At 45.4% G+C, this 21,697-nt stretch overlaps 1 protein-coding gene across 1 annotated transcript in view; it reads right to left on the reverse strand.

The window, feature by feature from the left end:
• The window catches only part of LOC310790424 (cadherin-12-like), a gene marked incomplete at both ends in the record, with an annotated part of 138,763 nt that extends 137,152 nt beyond the window's left edge, over window positions 1-1,611 (reverse strand). Inside the window, one exon of the mRNA XM_083652111.1 lies at window positions 1,372-1,611. Coding sequence (XP_083508237.1) covers window positions 1,372-1,611 — 240 coding nt within the window. The remainder of the gene's footprint in view (window positions 1-1,371) is intronic.
• Between the last annotated feature and the right edge of the window lie 20,086 nt (window positions 1,612-21,697).

Raw genomic sequence — 21,697 nt, forward strand, 5'->3', positions numbered from 1 at the left:
CCAAAATTTTACAGGAGATATATTAGGCTTTGATCCACGTCCCACCGTCAAAAAACGCAATTGACGACAATCGTCGTCATTGGCACTCTACGTCACTAAAGCAATTGACGACGATTGTCGTCATTGGCACTCAATGAGTTAAGATTGTTTTGAGAAAGACCCAAGGATCTCATCTCCAAAATGCCTTTCATATGACGGAGAATCAGTCAATTATTTTGAAGCGGTGCAGCAGTGATTTAGGAGTGCAGTAGGCAGGCAGACAGCAGCCTTCAGAGACTTCCACACACAGCGCAGCAGCAGCTTGGTCAGGGCTGATTGCAGCGGCACTGGGGCAGATAAGTCAGTCTTACTATTATCCAGTGTAAGCTATGAGTGGCAAATTACAACGTCAGCCTAAAACCCCACGCAGCAGAAGAGGCTAAAAAACAAAGTCCTACACTAAAAACAGAGACCGCCAAGGCTCGGATGGAACAAATGGAGTTTGTTTGTATGTGTGTGTGTGTGTGTGTGTGTGTGTGTGTGTGTGTGTGTGTTTGTACAGCTATCTTAGTGCGATTTGAGTTTTATACCTAGGAAGTGAAGACGGTTATGTTTGAAGGTTATGTCATTCTGTCATTGAATGTCCTCACTAAGATAGCTGTACTGTGTGTGTGTGTGTGTGTGTGTGTGTGTGTGTGTGTGTGTGTGTGTGTGTGTGTGTGTGTGTGTGTGTGTGTGTGTGTGTGTGTGTGAGCATGCGCGTGCATGTGTGCGCGCGCGTGTGTCAGGGGTGGCTCTCATCATGATATTCAGTTCAGACTATTGGGTCTCTTCTATGGTTTTATTGCTGTCAGCATCTTCCCTGGGCCCATAACTATGATGTCCTGACAGCTTTACAGGGGCCGTAATTTAAATTTATTCCTACCAGGTCATCGATTCTCTCACCACCGCAATGTCATGTGTGTCTGCCATGCAAAACGCAAGTCGGACACAGGGAACTCCGGCACGGATCCATAAGCATGTATAGATTTACCCCTCCTCCCCCATATGTCTCAGACCATTAATATCCGAAAACACTCACCGAAGGCGACGTCTCAAAAAACAAGAGCATTACGAGATTAAAATGGCTAGGCCCGGCTTCAGGGGGCAATGTGAAAATAGACACGTGGCGGCAATGGCCACCGGAGAAGATTCAAGCAGGCGTCTCTACTCCTGCCGGCCGCCATAACTCCCTCCCTCGCTCCGCTCCCATTCTCCTATTTCATCTGTCTCACGTTCTATCGCTCCCTCCATTACCACCAATTCAATTTCTCCAAAAGCTCCTTACTGTGTGATTTATGACTTCTCCACCATGCCATAAATAACTGAGTAGGAATAAGAGGCTCCGCTTACCTTGCCCACGTACTGCGGGTCTGAGCCCATGTACTCCTCCAGCACAAAGAACTGGTTCCACACCCAGCCCCTCTTGACCCGCTGGAAGCCAGCCGGCCCATCCCTCGTGGGGCCCAGCACGAGGCTCCTGGGATGCTCCCTGCCCGCCCGCCCCCTGCTGGAAGGCGGGCGCAGAGGGGAGACCGAGCCTTCGTCGAGGAGAACCCACAGGAACAGCAGCAGGCAGTTCCTTGTGAGCATTGGCAGTCTGTGAGGTTCAGGTCCCCAAAGTTGAAGTCCGAAGACGAGAGCTGAGCCACGCTGAAAGGACTTGGAGAGAGGCTTACGGGAAATGGACGGGCGGGTGGGGAGGGTGGCCCAAAAAGCAGCCGCCTGCGTCTGTCGCGTTCCCGCTCAGCGATTGATGGAGTTCATCACCTGCAAGGAAGAGGAGGGGAACAGCTCAGTGGTGTACAGTAATGTAACAAAGTATAATACTTTCATTCATTATGGCACTTAAGTATTTTTTGCTGAGTATCTGTACTATATATATACAGTATATATATATATATATATATATATATATATATATATATATATATATATATATATATATACAGTATATATATATATATATATATATATATATATATATATATATATATATACAATATAATTTATACTGTCAACTTTCACTTTTACTCCACTACTTTCCTGAATAAAATGTATACTTTTACTCCATTACATTTCCCCTAAGCATTTCCGTTAGTCGTTAATATAAAATGAATCAGTGCTCTAGTTACGTTAATCACGATTCACACTACATTCCAGTTGGTGGGCGTAATACACCATAATGTGTTTTGCCAACCACTATACATTTTATAGAATGCAACATAAGTGAAATTGACAATGAATGACTGCTTTTGTTTTTTTATTAACAGTATTTTTGTACTTTTCATTTGAATACTTAAGCACATAATATCAGATCATTTACTCAAGTAATATTCTAATATGTGAAAGTCATTTTATGGTAAGATATCTGTACTTTTACTCAAGTGTGGCTTTCAGGTACTTCATCCTCCATCCTCCACTCATCTCATATAGTCCGATGCAAAGAATTATGATTCAACAAAAAAATTATGAGGCTTGTTATTCAATTCACTCCCCTGAGGAGTTTTCTGATGATGGTGATGATAATGATTTTAGTATTATTATTATGCAGAAAACTGAAGACCGAGTACAGAGGCGTTAAAGGAGTAATAAGCAAGATTTTTACTGTCCTTTAGCACAAAACGACCATTTTATATCTGTGAGAGGTTGATCAATATCTCTGCAGGTTCTGAGATTTCTGGATTTCAGAACTTACTTTCTGGCCCACGCACACCCATGCACACACACATACACACACGCACGCACACACACACACACACACACACACACACACTAACACACACACACACACACACACACACACACACCAAAGCGTGTAATAGACCCGCTGGTAGAGTCAGTTCTCAGTCTCTATCCTTTTCGCTCAACTAGAGACTTCCTCCCAGCTTTCGTTGTTAAAACTGGGTGGAAACAATTTGAGCGTTTAAAGAAACCCTGCATGGCAGAACCAATCCAAAGTCTTTAGGGCGGCCCTCCATATTAGCGGAGAGCATCGAGAGCATCATTTCTGGGAAGGAAATTACGGACAAGAATGAAATGAAAATTAGCAATAGCTAAAAAACTCTCTGTGCAGCACATCAGTTTCATGCTCTGTATTGGAATTGTTAAATTGCATCATCCCTATCAAATACAATTCAAAAATAATAAAGAAAGGTGTGTTCTTGACAAAGGGGCATAGGTTTGTTAGTTGCTGTTCAAACTATTTTTGACAAGAAGTTCCCAGATGATTGGCACACGGAGATCTCCAATTGTCATGGGAGCCGAGACTAACCGAGGTCAGAGTCATGTTTTGTCTTGAAGGTGGAGCACCCGTCAGACCAGGGGACTGTGTCAGAGTCATGTTTTGTCTTGAAGGTGGAGCACCCGTCAGACCAGGGGACTGTGTCAGAGTCATGTTTTGTCTTGAAGGTGGAGCACCCATCAGGCCAGGGGACTGTGTCAGAGTCACGTTTTGTCTTGAAGGTGGAGCACCCATCAGGCCAGGGGACTGTGTCAGAGTCACGTTTTGTCTTGAAGGTGGAGCACCCATCAGGCCAGGGGACTGTGTCAGAGTCACGTTTTGTCTTGAAGGTGGAGCACCCATCAGGCCAGGGGACTGTGTCAGAGTCACGTTTTGTCTTGAAGGTGGAGCACCCATCAGACCAGGGTAACTGTGTCAGAGTCATGTTTTGTCTTGAAGGTGGAGCACCCATCAGGCCAGGGGACTGTGTCAGAGTCACGTTTTGTCTTGAAGGTGGAGCACCCATCAGGCCAGGGGACCGTGTCAGAGTCACGTTTTGTCTTGAAGGTGGAGCACCCATCAGGCCAGGGGACCGTGTCAGAGTCACGTTTTGTCTTGAAGGTGGAGCACCCATCAGGCCAGGGGACTGTGTCAGAGTCACGTTTTGTCTTGAAGGTGGAGCACCCATCAGGCCAGGGGACTGTGTCAGAGTCATGTTTTGTCTTGAAGGTGGAGCACCCATCAGGCCAGGGGACTGTGTCAGAGTCATGTTTTGTCTTGAAGGTGGAGCACCCTTCAGGCCAGGGGACTGTGTCAGGCTCATGTTTTGTGTTGAAGGTGGAGCACCCGTCAGACCAGGGGACTGTGTCAGGCTCATGTTTTGTCTTGAAGGTGGAGCACCCGTCAGGCCAGGGGACTGTGTCAGAGTCACGTTTTGTCTTGAAGGTGGAGCACCCTTCAGGCCAGGGGACTGTGTCAGAGTCATGTTTTGTCTTGAAGGTGGAGCACCCGTCAGACCAGGGGACTGTGTCAGGCTCATGTTTTGTCTTGAAGGTGGAGCACTCGTCAGACCAGGGGACTGTGTCAGAGTCATGTTTTGTTTTGAAGGTGGAGCACCCATCAGACCAGGGGACTGTGTCAGAGTCATGTTTTGAAGGTGGAGCACCCATCAGACCAGGGGACTGTGTCAGAGTCATGTTTTGTTTTGAAGGTGGAGCACCCATCAGACCAGGGGACTGTGTCAGAGTCATGTTTTGTCTTGAAGGTGGAGCACCCATCAGACCAGGGGACTGTGTCAGAGTCATGTTTTGTTTTGAAGGTGGAGCACCCATCAGGCCAGGGGACTGTATCAGAGTCATGTTTTGTGTTTAAGGTGGAGCACCCATCAGGCCAGGGGACTGTGTCAGAGTCATGTTTTGTGTTGAAGGTGGAGCACCCATCAGACCAGGGTAACTGTGTCAGAGTCATGTTTTGTCTTGAAGGTGGAGCACCCATCAGGCCAGGGGACTGTGTCAGAGTCATGTTTTGTGTTGAAGGTGGAGCACCCATCAGACCAGGGTAACTGTGTCAGAGTCATGTTTTGTCTTGAAGGTGGAGCACCCATCAGACCAGGGTAACTGTGTCAGAGTCATGTTTTGTCTTGAAGGTGGAGCACCCATCAGGCCAGGGGACTGTGTCAGAGTCATGTTTTGTCTTGAAGGTGGAGCACCCATCAGACCAGGGTAACTGTGTCAGAGTCATGTTTTGTCTTGAAGGTGGAGCACCCGTCAGACCAGGGGACTGTGTCAGAGTCATGTTTTGTGTTGAAGGTGGAGCACCCATCAGGCCAGGGGACTGTGTCAGAGTCATGTTTTGTCTTGAAGGTGGAGCACCCATCAGGCCAGGGGACTGTGTCAGAGTCATGTTTTGTGTTGAAGGTGGAGCACCCATCAGACCAGGGGACTGTGTCAGAGTCACGTTTTGTCTTGAAGGTGGAGCACCCATCAGGCCAGGGGACCGTGTCAGAGTCATGTTTTGTCTTGAAGGTGGAGCACCCATCAGGCCAGGGGACTGTGTCAGAGTCATGTTTTGTGTTGAAGGTGGAGCACCCATCAGACCAGGGGACTGTGTCAGAGTCACGTTTTGTCTTGAAGGTGGAGCACCCATCAGGCCAGGGGACCGTGTCAGAGTCATGTTTTGTCTTGAAGGTGGAGCACCCATCAGGCCAGGGGACCGTGTCAGAGTCATGTTTTGTCTTGAAGGTGGAGCACCCATCAGGCCAGGGGACTGTGTCAGAGTCATGTTTTGTCTTGAAGGTGGAGCACCCATCAGACCAGGGGACTGTGTCAGAGTCACGTTTTGTCTTGAAGGTGGAGCACCCATCAGGCCAGGGGACCGTGTCAGAGTCATGTTTTGTCTTGAAGGTGGAGCACCCATCAGGCCAGGGGACTGTGTCAGAGTCATGTTTTGTGTTGAAGGTGGAGCACCCATCAGACCAGGGGACTGTGTCAGAGTCACGTTTTGTCTTGAAGGTGGAGCACCCATCAGGCCAGGGGACCGTGTCAGAGTCATGTTTTGTCTTGAAGGTGGAGCACCCATCAGGCCAGGGGACCGTGTCAGAGTCATGTTTTGTCTTGAAGGTGGAGCACTCGTCAGACCAGGGGACTGTGTCAGAGTCATGTTTTGTCTTGAAGGTGGAGCACCCATCAGGCCAGGGGACTGTGTCAGAGTCATGTTTTGTCTTGAAGGTGGAGCACCCATCAGACCAGGGGACTGTGTCAGAGTCATGTTTTGTCTTGAAGGTGGAGCACCCATCAGGCCAGGGGACCGTGTCAGAGTCATGTTTTGTCTTGAAGGTGGAGCACCCATCAGGCCAGGGGACCGTGTCAGAGTCATGTTTTGTCTTGAAGGTGGAGCACCCATCAGGCCAGGGGACTGTGTCAGAGTCATGTTTTGTCTTGAAGGTGGAGCACCCATCAGACCAGGGGACTGTGTCAGAGTCATGTTTTGTCTTGAAGGTGGAGCACCCATCAGGCCAGGGGACCGTGTCAGAGTCATGTTTTGTCTTGAAGGTGGAGCACCCATCAGACCAGGGGACTGTGTCAGAGTCATGTTTTGTCTTGAAGGTGGAGCACCCGTCAGACCAGGGGACTGTGTCAGGCTCATGTTTTGTCTTGAAGGTGGAGCACCCATCAGGATGCCACCATTTTAAAAACGTTTAATTACGTCCCAGAGGTTGGTTGTTATGGTTAGTCAAGTAAAACAACTTGGTTAAGGTTAGTTAGGTTTTGGTCATGGTTAAAGAAGAAAAACGTTTGTTAAAAATTTTAATGTGGCTTATGCTGGGAATCAAACCCGGCTCATCGGCATCGAGGGCAAACATACGCCCGTCTGCCACCGCGGCCACAACGCCCTTAGTGGCTACTGTATTACTGGCTACTTAGTGCCTACTGTGTATCGCCCCCTGCTGGTACTGGAGTTTGATACATGCGTGTACTTTTCATGCCAATGCAAAACGTGACAGTGACACAGTGCCCCGGCGGGCGGTCTATTTCACCTTTGGCATGATCCCGGGCTGCACACACACACACACACACACACACACACACACACACACACACACATACACACACACACACACACACTCAATAACAAAGTATTAATATAGCATGCTATGCAGCATTACCAATCCTAGCCATGTCTTTTGGATCTCTGCTGTAATTAGTCAGCTGATTAAATCTTTGAATCTTTCTGAATTATTATTAAATGTGACTTGCATAAACTCCAGGACTCTGGAAGCTGTGTGGAGATCTGTCCATGTGTCAGGTCCTCGGGCCCCGATCAAGTGTTCGATGAAAGTGATTTTTTGAATGTCTCTTTAATGAGAAGGTACTGCTGAGTTTTACTCATTGCATGATGACATGATGACAAGTTTGGCTTCATAAGCCTTAGTCTCATCCGTTGTTTTATTGCAGATCTGGGTAGAGTTGTAGACTAGCACATGCTTCCTCCAGTACATGTGCAATCGCCAGCTGCTTCTTTTCACATGACAGCGAGGGGCTTCACCGTCAGGATGTAGCGCATGGGAGGATTCCTCCCAGTTCCCCTTCCCCGCCGAACAGGCGTCCCGACCGACCAGAGGAGGCGCTAGTGCAGCTAACCTCACATCAGCAGGCTCTCTTGCCAAGGAGAAGAGCCTGGAACTCACACGGAACAAGGGAACTCGAACCCGCGACCGAGTCGTATTGGTAGGCACTGGCAGGGAATCTACCGGTGCACTACCTGGGCCGGTAGCCCATTCTTTTCCAGTTTTCAAGAACACATAAGGTTGCTTTATCATTTTCAGGTGAACCATCCTTTCATCTGAGGGCGTTTCAAATGTCAGGATGGACTTGAGACCTGTTTATAGGCCCTTATCACAAGCATGTCTCAAAGGACTTAACATCGTATCATCACAGTCATACATCTACACACAACTTTGGACTGTGGGAAGAAACCCACGCAAATACATGGAGAACATGCACACTTCACACACCGGGGTGGAGATTCGAACTGACGACCTTCTTGCTGTGAACAGTGTTAACCCCTGACCCACCGTGCCGCCCAGAACAGATGGAGTCAACTCAAATCTACATGAACTGGCGATGCACAGCCTTATGATCCCAATGTCTTTAAACACAGACGACAAAGTGACAAAGCAGCAGCCACAGCGTCAGTTAACAGACATGCATTCCATGAAATAGGACACTCTCATAGAAGATTACCGACATCTAATCCAGCTCACAGGCATACCAATGAATATTTCATTTCTTCTTTCTTTCAATACGTCACTGTCTATATCCACACAGTCCAATCTAAGTGCCTAAGCTTCGGGTGATGGCAGGATGAGTTTCTTACCTGGTCAAATATTCACTCTGATTTTGCATGCATGAGTGCAGCAGTTTTATTTAAGAACATTCAATATTCAATATATTGTAAAGGCAAGGCATACTGTATATTCTAAAGGCAAATGTGATGTACTTACTGTAGGTCATTTTACCTTTCAATCATTTTGATCAAAAGAATTGATAAAAAAAACATTTATGTCATTTATAATACAAGTGGCTCTAAGGGTGATGATCTCTAAGGTCTTATAAGAGGCTGTGCACATTGGACCTGTGTTTTTCACATCAGAACGCTTTGGAAATCATGTCGAGGGCGCTTCCAATGCACACAAAACACAGCACACGGAGTGTTTTTGTGTGTGTTTTGTTTTGTTTTTCGATGCCATCGCGTGCAGTACAGTTCAGGTCAGGACACAACGATCACACAGACGGTAGGTAGCCAGCTGGTTTTGTCTGTTTGATGTTATTGATCGTTCGCACTGTAAACATGAAAGACAGATTATTGGCAATTCTGGCAGCAGTGGAGGTTGAAGATCCCCCTGACAGGAGAAGAGGTAGGAGGAGTGACAGTGACAAGCAGCCCACTTTTCCTCCAAATGTTGAACTTTTTTCAGCTTGAGATGCCCAGAGACACTGCCAAAAAACACTAGCCGCCAAGAGCGCTTAAACGCCCAGGTGCAGTCCTTGAAAGAGGATCGCTCCTAGCGCGTTCTTAACATAGAAATTGAATTGCAGAAAGGCGCTGGCTTCTCAAATACAGGTCCAATGTGCACAGCCCCTAATAGAGCAAAATAACACTCTTGGCTTCCAACCAAAGGAAAGGAAGTAGCTACAGATACTACAGTATGATTCATAGTGGATGTGGGAATGCACTTATTGAAACAAATGTTATTTTTCTTTTCTAAACAGAGTTGGAATAACTTTTTATATACTAACTGCTTTGCTGTAACAGCTGCCTGGACTCTTATGTGCTCCAATCGCTCCAATTACAGAACGGAACACATTTTACAAAGGGAAATAGAGGATGAAAAAGTCCATTCAGCTTCTCTTGACCTTGTGACCTCTGACAGATTTGCCCGATATCAGAATAGTCAACTGGTGCACTCATTTCCATCTTCAGTATGACACTGCCCCCACTCTAACCGATTTCCGTGATGGAGGGGGATTGGATTTTCCCTAACCAATCACTAGAGACTAATGTATCAGTGTTAGTCCCACCCGTGGTGCTGATTGGCTAATCATTAGTCCCCGCTGGTGCTGGACCGATATTTTTTCAATCAAGAAACCACTGTTTCATGTTTGATTTGATGTGAATGGTCAACTTGGTGGAGTGGCCGGATTCAAAGGTCTGGACTGAGGCAGCTTTCTCCTTCCGCATTGATGCCAATGCAGGAGTACTGTAGCGAAAAGTACAGTTCCTCGAATGGCCACTTGAGGCTGGCTACAAAAGCAAGTCAGTCCTCCTTCACCCCATGTTAAAATGCCAGACTTTATAGCATAAACATGTTTATAGCCTGGTTTTGGTCTGTACAGTATAGCTGATTTCACCTTTCATGACAACTGTACATGGGGGTTAATTTTTATATACCTCACCCGTTTAGAGTAACAGACAATAAAAAAGATTATATTTTGGGCGTGATTGTCAGGTGCTTGTCCAGTGATTTTTTCTTTAAATATTTTTTCCCCGATTTTCTATCCCATTTTTTTATCCCCCATTAGTGCTAATTTTTTATTTATTTATCCTGGTTGCTGCTCCAGCCTCTGCCGATCTTTGGAGAGCCGAAACTGGATCCATGCTTCCTCCAAGACATGGGCAGTTAGCCAGCCGCTTCTTTTCACCTGACAGGGGAAGCTTCGCCGGTAGGACATAGCACGTGGGAGGATCACGCTATTCCAACGAGTTCCCCTCCCTCCGAAACAGGCGCCCCTAACGACCAGAGGAGGCACCGCATCAGCAACGAGGATATTGCATGTTTTGGTGAAGGGGTTCCTATGTGAAGGAAACCCCCGGGAGGCACGGGGAGAACATGCAAACTCCACACGGAAAGGCCCTTTTGACGAACCCACCCGGGCGGTGGGCACTCGAGGACATGCGGACGGGCACGCATTCCTTCAGCGCTCACAGCGTCCCAGGTGGGAATCGAACCCACGACCTTCGAGCTGTGAGGCGACAGCACTTACCACTGCACCACTGCACCCCGTCATGCAGCTTTGCTGATCGCGAACTAATAGAGGGTATGCACAGACGTCACTTGCCCACCCGAACACGGAATGTTAAAATCTATGGGCAAAACATTCAGCAGGTTCCTCTGCTGTTTGGAGCAGCAGGTGTCATTTATCTATGCTGATTACTGCATTCAAAATCAGTCTTGCTGCCACTCAGTGGGCGTGATCACGCAGTGACTTCTGCCTTGCCTGACTTCTATAGGCTAGGTGGCGCTGCAGCTCTTTGGGAAACCTGGTCTTGCGTTATTATCTTGCATGAGCTGCGGGAGAAGCAAGATGGCAGCGGCCAGGTCTGGTGATGTCACAAGCACTCCCTCCACCTCTTTTTACAGGCTATGGTCTGGTGATGTCACATGCACTCCCTCCACCTCTTTTTAGACCATAGCCTGTAAAAAGAGATGGAGGGAGTGCATGTGACATCACCAGACCATAGCCTGTAAAAAGAGATGGAGGGAGTGCATGTGACATCACCAGACCATAGCCTGTAAAAAGAGGTGGAGGGAGTGCATGATGTGACATCACCAGACCATAGCCTGTAAAAAGAGGTGGAGGGAGTGCATGTGACATCACCAGACCATAGCCTGTAAAAAGAGATGGAGGGAGTGCATGTGACATCACCAGACCATAGCCTGTAAAAAGAGGTGGAGGGAGTGCATGATGTGACATCACGAGACCATAGCCTGTAAAAAGAGATGGAGGGAGTGCATGATGTGACATCACCAGACCATAGCCTGTAAAAAGAGATGGAGGGAGTGCATGATGTGACATCACCAGACCATAGCCTGTAAAAAGAGGTGGAGGGAGTGCATGTGACATCACCAGACCATAGCCTGTAAAAAGAGGTGGAGGGAGTGCATGTGACATCACCAGACCATAGCCTGTAAAAAGAGGTGGAGGGAGTGCATGTGACATCACATGCACTCCCTCCATCTCTTTTTACAGGCTATGGTCTGGTGATGTCACATCATGCACTCCGTCCATCTCTTTTTACAAGCTATGGTCTGGTGATGTCACATCATGCACTCCGTCCATCTCTTTTTACAGGCTATGGTCTGGTGATGTCACATCATGCACTCCCTCCATCTCTTTTTACAAGCTATGGTCTGGTGATGTCACATCATGCACTCCGTCCATCTCTTTTTACAAGCTATGGTCTGGTGATGTCACATCATGCACTCCCTCCACCTCTTTTTACAGGCTATGGTCTGGTGATGTCACATCATGCACTCCCTCCATCTCTTTTTACAGGCTATGGTCTGGTGATGTCACATCATGCACTCCCTCCATCTCTTTTCACAGGCTTTGGTGATGTCACATCATGCACTCCCTCCATCTCTTTTTACAGGCTTTGGTGATGTCACAGCACTCTGTCCATATCTTTTTACAGGTTATGATCTGGTGATGTCACATGCACTCTGTCCATCTATTCTACAGGCTATGGTCTGGTGATGTCACAGGCACTCCGTCCATCTCTTTTTACAGGCTATGGTCTGGTGATGTCACATCATGCACTCAGTCCATCTCTTTTTACAGGCTATGTCTGGGCCCAGGCAAGTGACAGACATAAGTGTGATAAGTAAGGAAAGTAGTTCAAATCAGGATAATCTAAATCATATCTTTCTGTTAAGCACAACTCAAAAATATATATATTATTTACCTGCACCAAATAATGTAGAGTGAGTTATATGTTAACAGGTGGGATGATGACAATATTAAGAGGACTAACAATGATTTTCTGAACCAACCATCATCCATTGCACAGCCTAATACATTAAAAAGAACAGAGAATAAACCTAATTTGTTCAGCCTCATTCATAATTGAGCAGCCAGTCATTGCATTATTGCTGTTCGCACATTGTTTCTAACCGCCCCTGCCATAACAACACTGGAGCCTTGTCACTAAACAGCCGACTGCACTGAAAACAAGGGACGCGCAAATGGTTGAAATGAAGAATGGAGCTAATGGTTTCCACTGCACCTGGCTTGTTGTTATTCTCTGCCTCCTAATGCTCTTATAAGTTACAATACTGGAATGCCTAATTTCATAACCGGAGCCCTCACTGACATCATTGTCTTTGATTAATTATACATAGACTTGGAACAGGGAGATTACTTCAGGAAGGTTACACTGCACAGACCCAAATCCATTTATTCTCTCTGTCACCGCAGTATCTTAAAAGTCAAAAGCGATCTACAAAGTCCCCAACCACCCTCCATGCAAAATTGGCAAGGAACTATCTTGACACGGGTCAGACATGCTTCTCCCACAGGTCGCCTCTCATTTAGCTTGGACATAATGGAAAATGACTGTTCCCATAATTTCCGGCAAAATCACGCCTCCGCCTGCCGCGTGGTCCAGGGAGGGCTTGATGCATATTTGATGAGATAAGTTCATTAGCATGTGTCGGGGGGCGCGGCGGCGAGGCTTGACCCGCGTGTCTGCTTCAGATAACAAGACGCAGCAGGCTGACGGCGCTCTCACACATCACCTTCAATAATCAAAGAACATATGGCCGGCCGATCTGCCCACGCACATTACCGCCCGTAAGAGACTCCCTCGGAAAGTTATTAGTTGTCAAGTCCGCCGCAAACACGACAAACACATAAGTAGGCTTTGACTTGTGGAAACGAGTCGTCTGGACCCTGTTCGTATTTTGCATACTCATTTTCCTTGCTGATAGATATGTGGGAGTTGATGTTTTAATTCTTTTTTTCTTTTTTTAACAACCGCAGGTGTTTTGCCTGGCGGACTGACATGTCATTCAGAGACATAAAGAAGTCAAAGTCGTTTTAATAAGGTTACGGACCTGCCCCGCGCGTGCTTCACACTCAAATTAATGACTTCCTCCTGTCTCCCACTCTCACACTTCCCCCCATATAAGCTAGGTTGCTGTCATGTCAAGCCGATTTCAAGCAAACTTTTTGAAATGTTGCACGAAATAATGTGCAAATTAGCTGCCGTTTCAACTGCTGAGTTGTTTCCCTGGATGTAGCCTACTGTAGAAGTACGTCAGAATGTACATCCTTGCGGAAAATAGTCTTCCATGTATGATTAGCATTGCAAATCATTATTGTTCCATTGTGTCAGCTCATTAAGCCATATTTCATGCTTTTCAAAGATCAAAACAAAGTCTACCACATGGATTCATGGCCTTACATACAACCATAGTAGGCACCCTGGCTATGCCTATAGTACATGGCTATGATCATTATTCTGGGAAGTACTGGTGGACAGATACTCTACAGATTCTACAAAGTCCAAAGAAGATTTGGGACTGATCTTCAATGTGACGGAACGTTTCGTTGGGCCATCATGCCAAGCCTACGTCAGAATTTATTTGGGAAATTTGTTTCAATCAACACAGTCTGAGATTACGTGTTACGGACATGAATTATGTGAAGATTGCTTCCCTTGATTATGTAACCTGAATTGGACACATTTGAGCTATTTTTAGGTCATTTGCAACAGTTAACAGCAAATACAATTACGTTGTTTAGTTGATCATTTCACAAACTTTTGTGAAACCACGCTTGTTTCCATTGCTATTTAAAGCAATATATTTTTTGTATTGCAATATGGAGGAAATTCTATCAACATTTGCCAGACATCTGTTGATGTTGTGTCAATTCCTTGGAAGTCCTATTTAATGCCCCTTTAATTAGAAGCTGCTGGTGAGCTTTTACTCATTGCATGCATTGCATAGCAAGTTTTGCTTCATAAGCCTTAGTCTTATAATATTATACATTGTATTCTGCATACCAGAAACACAGCTATAATCACTTATGTCTTATTACCTTATTGCTTCCATTACTATAATCATGAGTTATCATAATTTAGACAGATAATTCAACAGAGTAAAATAAGAAATAAAGTGAGCAGTTAACTTAGCTAGGTAACTACAGAGCAGTTAACTTGGCTAGGTAACTACAGTATAGAACCAGCTTTTTGCCAGCACCGTGGCTCCAGCTGCGTTACATCACTGGCTTGCCTGGGGAAACTAAGCAGGTCTGACTGTGATCAGTCCTTAGATGGGAGACTGGTGCTGGAAGTGGTGTTGGAGGACCAGTAGAAGGTACTGCTCCCTCTAGTCTCATGAATAATATCCCCATCTCTAATGCCCCAGGGCAGAGACAGGGACTCTGTCCTGTGAGTGGGCACTGTCTTTGGATGAGACCTTAAACAGAGGTCCTGACTCTCTGTGGTCAATGAAGATCCCATCGGCACCGCCATACTCTTGTGCCCCCCTATCCACCGTGACAGCTGATGTGTGGTGAGCGTTCTGCCGTAAACTGGCTGCATCGCCGGTGGGTGCTACACATCAGTGGTGGATGAGTAGAGTCCCCCACCACACATGCACGCACGCACGCACGCACGCACACACACACACACACACACACACACACACGCACGCACGCACACACACACACACACACACACACCAATGTGTAGTTATTTGGGTGCCTTGAAAAGTGCTATTTAAATCCATTAAATTATTATTATTGAAACATTGGCCCAAAGACGTGTTGTAACTTTGACTATGTCCTCCCTGTAAGTTGCACTAATATCCAGCAATATAAATAGTGTGGGTGGTGAATACAACAAACAGCACATCTGCCAGACTCATACAAAAACAATCCACCGCTCTAGGATACAACTGATGCATGATATTTAATGAAAGCTACCAGACGTATTGAATCAGTATTGATGGATGTGTCAGTGCCGTGTTGTTTCACCCTGTACAGAATGGGTGCATTAGACATCAGATGCGCATGTCAAAAACAATTAAATGTATTACATAGCCATATAAATACATTGATGGCCTCAAATTTGTATGATTATTATTATCATTATTATTATTCAACAAATTGAGTGGTATGACGCATGTGCTTACAGTTTTGGTGTAACATCCTTGGTGTGTGTGTGTGTGCATGCGTGCGTGTGTGCTTGTGTGTATTAGGTTTTCTAGGCCAATAATAAATAATTCCAGGCAATAAAAAGACAAAACAAAAGACTGCAGGAAAGACGATCTGGATTTATGTGACAGAACGGACACCATTAGCATACTGGTACAGAACACATGGTTTCTTTGTTTTCTAAATCTTTTTATTGAGATTTTCAACAAAAGTTGCCAAGGTTATGCAACACATTGCTGATTTAAGGCCTTTCTCTGCAGGGAGGACTCCTCTTATCATGACAATGGATGTTTTGCAGTTTGGCACTCTCCCCACAATGATCAAGCATCTGACAGCAAGCTGAACGCCTAGAAAGGAAAACTGTGGCACTTGGTGATGAAACAATATGTTCACTAAGGCCGAGAGACAAAAGAGAAATGATGTAAATGGACTGCATTTATATAGTGCTTTTATCCAAAGCGCTTTACAAAATGCCTACAAGCTACAACGCAGGGTGCTGCCACAGCCATCACGAGCAATTTGGGCTTCAGTATCTTGCCCAAGGACACTTGGACATGCAGACTGGAGGAGCCCGGGATCGAACCACTGACCTCTTTTATCCAAAATCCGTGGACGACTTAGCTCCTGAGCCACAGCTGCCCCTGTCTGTCTCCCAGAAGGAAACATCTAAACAAAACGTTTGATTCATTCAGACAGGGAAATCACTGTATAGACTGGAAAGGCTAAAGAAGGCCCTAATATTGCCAAAAGCCTTCAGGGAGAGAGTGAGAAGAGAGGAGTAGGTGGAAGCAAGCTAATGAAAAAGGGAGTAACAACACAGCTGGCCAGTCAAGCTCAATTATCACAGAGCACATCATGCATAGGTTACAACGTCCGCAGAGCACTGCTTGGTGGCTCCACTACTGCACAGTCTCAGTCTGTTACTCAGACTCCACACGGCCACCTAGCTTGGCTTCAACCATTCTAATGGCTTGGCAGCAAAACAGGCTGCTGAATATTGTCCATCTCTAAATTAAAATGACAGTGGGTGAACAAAATAACTGTATCATCATGAAATACTGTATGGCCTAATGATACTTACAATGAGTATCATCCCAATGCAATGTGTCAATATACCAGGCAATACAAATAGAGTACTTCATTCGATACCCTTTTTTAGCCATACTTTTTGGTGGCTCCCTCGGCACGCTGAACTGCCTACAACACCAACAAAATCAAGCCACACCCACTTTCAGTCTAAAACCAACGCATGTTTTATTTAATCCACGTCCCCTCCGAGTACAGATACGGATCCAGATAATTTAGTTGGTTAAACAGATAGGCTAATGATGTACTCGCTCATCCCAACTAATCATGCATGAAAGACTATTTTACACATGTCTTTTTGGAGGTAGTTCTACATCCAGGGAACCATTCAAGGATACTAACTCAGCAGATGAAACCGCAGCTAATTCACACATTATTCTGTGCGACATTTCAAAAAACGTTGCTTGAAATTTGCTTGGCATGACAGCAACTAGCTTGTACGAGGCACGGGCAAGTCCGTAACCTTATTAAAACGACTTTGACTTCTTTATGTTTCTGAATGTCAGTCGGCAAAGCAAGACACCTGCGTTTGTCAATAAATAAATAAATAAAACTTCACCTCCCACATATCTACCATGAAGGAAAATTATAACACATGTAAAACATGAGAGGCGGGGGGGTTGCGTCAACAAAGAGGAACAGCCACACTCGCATCAAAGCTCATCCGACAGGGACGTACAGACTTGACATTTATACACAAATGATGGCCTCAAAAAATAATCCCATAATTGAATCAAAACCTCTGTGACACAGTCTGAACAAAACGGCATGCTGTTGAGTTGCCAGCTGTACTAAGATGAATAACCTGGTGCAAGGAGCACAACAATTGGACCTCTGAGCAATGGAACAAGTAATAGGGTCTGATGAGTCATCTTTCAGCCTTTCTCCTTCACTACCAGTCCATTTTTTGGACACTATTTTTACTATTCTCCACATACACAAATCAAAGAGATCTTATATTTGAGAAAAGTAGCCGCCCTTTGCCTTGATGGAAAGGCAAAGGCTTGGAAATATATTCATACATAGGCATCAACTTCACTATTTATATTTGTCTAAAAAACTAACTTCAAGCATTTAAGCCTTTAGATCAGCTCACTTCTAGGCTTCAAGAGAATGAAAACTAGAGACCATCTTGCAAAGGGATCACACCACCCGCAATGCCCGCAACTTAAAATAAATGTGGGCCAGGGGCATAAAGTGTGGGGGGGGGGGGCTTACTCGGATCATGGCCATTTTTGAACGTGGCCTTCATTTTTACGTCAACTCCACACCTTTAAAGTTTCATGACTGCATCTTGCATGGTTTTGGCGGTATCACGCTAACAAACTCTGGCCATAGACAGACAGACTGTATATAAACACCTGGCAAAGTATTTTTAAATACATTTTGCCATGATCTCCCTCTCTCTCTCTCTGAAAACAATACTGTACCATCAGGTGTCCAAACTTTTGACTGATAATGGTTTAAATTTGTAGAGAGCCAAATAAAATCTTCAACTCACATTATGCTGGCAGCTGTTACTACTGTATAAACAGTAGGATGTTATATGGGCCACCATAGCAGCCAAAAATATGACTACTGTATAAACATGCAGGATGTTATATGGGCCGCCATACCAGCCAAGAATATTACTTTTTGCTTGGCCAGGTGCACGCGGCGCAAACACTTCCCTCATGATATCCCCATATTGCAAGATAATGATAATGGTCCTGCTAAACAAATTCAGCAGTGGTTTCACAAACACCAGGAAACACCTTCCACCAGATCCAGGAATCACTTCACCTTTATGGGGAAAAGTCTGATGGCTTTCCATCTTGAAAAAAGCGCTAATATCCATCTATTCTACATATTGTGTGACATTCAAGATTCGAGATTAATTTTTAATAGCAATAGTGAGTAATTAGATTACAAACGAGTTTCAATCATGAGAGGCCAGTTGGTAGGATTTAACGAACTTTATTTAGCAATCGGCATACATGGCAAATACTTTGGCGCATGACTCCATTAGCCAGTGGCGCTGCTCTTGAGGCAAGAGGAGGGCATCTGCATAGGCTAGGAGATCCCCCCCCAGTGGGGGATCAGGAGTCACGACTCGTTGGTGGCGGACTGGGGAGGTGGGTGGGGCAAAACAACGCTTCGGAGGACGGCTCAGGGGAGATGGACTGCCGTGAAGCTGCTGCTGCTATGATCGGCCAGAGAGAGAGAGGTGACGTAGAACCCTTGCTATATATATGAGAATTAACTGACGTCATATCTGACGTCATTACAGACGTCATACTAAGACTTTGACTGACCACGTCATACTAGAACTTGACTGACGTCAGGGGGTGATCGGATTAGATTATGCACGAATGGCCTTCAGCTTGAAATATGGTCTAGAGACCTCACTTGACTTATATGCAGCGCAGTGGTCACATCAACAGTAGATGAGGCAAAACAGAAAACAATCTCAAATTATAAAGTGCAAAGTAAAAGCCCTTTATATGGGGGGGGGGGGGGGGGGTAGTGTCCGTGGGATAACGTCCCCCCCCCCATTTTGGGTCTCATTGAAGTGCTGGATGGCAGTTGGAAAGAAGCTGTCCATGTGCCGAAAGGTTCTGGTACTGCCAGACAGTCTTTTGCCATGGGAGAGGACCCTGAAGAGTCTACGTCCTGGGTGGGTGGGGTCAGCCATGATTTCCACATGACAGCAATACAAGAAAAACTGAAGCTGTAGTGAAAGAAAATTGTGGTCCCATATTTTGTAGTTGATATTAATATATTGTGAGTTGTTTCTGTTATTTTCTGTTATTTTGCCCCACTTCTGCATGGCCTTATCCACGGAAATGTGATGCGAAAGAGATGATAATAGGCTACTGAATGTAAGCACTTACAGTAGGTTTCCAGTCAAAGATTTGTCCTGCAGAGGAACACCTTTATCTCTCACCGATTTCATTAAAACCGTAAGACAGTAAAGCCAAAACAACTTCTTTTAATAGTGACAAATGACAGCTACTCCCATTGCCAAGGCTGTTTCTGTGATCAATGTGCCTTGATGCTTACTTTACTAAAGTGCAATGTCTGCAGATCCAACAAGTCATGACTGGAAAGACACTTTGTGGGGTTTGGCAGTCTTGGGGAAACAACTTTGAAATTATAGCGAACCAAAGCCACCAGTCACTTAAAGAGCGTGGTGCAGGTGATTTTTCTTTTCTTTTTACAGTTAGGACTCAAGATTCTTATGAAAATACAACCCCCCCCCCCCCCCCCCAAAAATAAAAAACAGCAGCCCCCAGGGCAGAAATATGGAGAAAAAGGTGGCATTATAATGCACGTTCCAAAAAAAAGCACTGTGCAGATAACACCTGTGACGTCACTCGGGCTATAGTACTTACTGTAGTAATAATAATAACAGTGGCGGACTGCATAATCGGGCACGTCGGGCAAATGCCCGGTGGCCTGGCCTGGCCTGGCCTGCCAAAAAAAAAAAAAAAAAAAAAATTGCAGGCCAGGCCAGGCCACTCACTGAACAGCAGGCCAGGCGCCGCCTACTGGTTTACTAGTGGTTTTATTACATTATTCAGGTTTAAAGTGGGTGCATCTCATTGTAAAATTCGACTTGGCCCAAATTGGGCTTCAAACGGCCCAAATCGGGCTTCAAACAGCCCAAATCTGGCTTTATACGACCCAAATCTGGCTTCAAACGGCCCAAATTGGGCTTCAAACGGCCCAAATTGAGCTCCAAACGCCCCAAATCTTTCGCCGACGCGCGTGCCCTGGCCTGCTTGGTATCTAATGCCCGGCCTGAATTATGATCCCAGTCCGCCCCTGAATAATAATATAGCCTACAGTCAATGTGTACAGCAGGGGCGGTTTTAGCATCAGAGCTTTGGGTGGGCTCAGCCCACCCAAAGGTCATTGACCGCTGAACCCCTAGGGGGGTCCGGGGGCATGCCCCCCCGGAAGAAAATTTTGTACAGTTTCAAGTAAAAATGGATCAAACTGGCGCACTTTGAGATCAAAATGAAGAGACTAGATCTATGAAGAACTACACACATCAATATCTTCTTTACCGTTCTGTGGTTTTACAGTGATGAAAAAATAATTGTTTCCCTATATATACTATATATATTCTGCATACAGGTTCTATATGGTAGAATTATGCTTGCATAAATAATACCAAAATCACTTCAGGGGAGTTTCAAGTAAAGTAACATTTTGCTTTGTAGGCAAAACAAAAGTAAAATTATATCAAAAGGGAACTTCCTAACTTATTCGCTGGAATAATATTCCGACAAGATAATAATATACTGTAAGCACTAAAGCAGGAGTTTGCAGTCAACTAGTTGAAAATAATATGTGGCAGTATTTGTGGGGGTCAAAATCTATGTAGGGTGTACCACCACAAATAGATCAGTGTATGGGAAACACTGACTATTAAATTGTGTGACTAGAAAGACACCAATAAATCTGAGAAAATGTACTTTAATTTTGAACAACAGCACTACAACGGTGGCATTACAAATGGTATTATGAAATTATTGTGGGAAAAAACAAGATCTGACTGGTTGGAAGTTGGTAGGCTACCACCACCACAGCGTGCAAAAATAGGGAAAGAAGGAAAGAAAAGGGAATAGCATGCCATGCATGCATGTTAAGCTATCATCATCATCACATCAGACAGGCTGTGTAAAGCAGCCACTTGCGATTCTGAAGGGCTTAATTTCATTCAGATAACAAGGGACCCGTTTGAAAATATGTTTGTCACTTATGCCCATATGTTTCTCAAAAAACATTGCATCCATTTACACCCACTTTACTGCGAGCTAGCATGACATGGCTGGCTGGTGCCATGGTAGCCTACCTACCTTCCTCCAGTCCACCTGTTTGTCTGGCAGGCACAGCCACAAGTTCTTTTGTTTAGCCTACGAAACAACGTTACGCGCTAATTTGCATATCAATATGCGCTAATTAAGTAACTACTAACGACTCTGACTGCTCAATGCTCACCTCACAGTTTCATTGATCATGAGTGGGGAGAACGATTGTGTGGACTGTGGAGGACCACTTCGCTGCTGTACTGTGTGTGACCTGTGTGAAGTGATGTGGGATTAGGCAGATAGATGGAGGAGGGAGCGCCTGCGCAGCCGCGGTTCTAGAAACTTTTCGGGTGGGCTGAACCCCCCTAAATGTTTGTCTCAGCCCACCCTAAGAACATAGAGGGGGGGGGACACACGCACACAGCGCATTGAGTGTAGTCAGAAACTGCTACTAATGACCACCATGGATTTGGAGAGGAGAAAAAAAAAAAAAAAAAACTTTTTTTTTGCCTCTATTTTTTTGGGTGGGCTGAGACTATTTTTGGGTGGGCTAAAGCCCACCCAAAAAC

Source organism: Poromitra crassiceps (assembly GCF_964638095.1).
Source record: "Poromitra crassiceps genome assembly, chromosome: 2".
In the NCBI taxonomy this organism is placed as follows: domain Eukaryota; kingdom Metazoa; phylum Chordata; class Actinopteri; order Beryciformes; family Melamphaidae; genus Poromitra; species Poromitra crassiceps.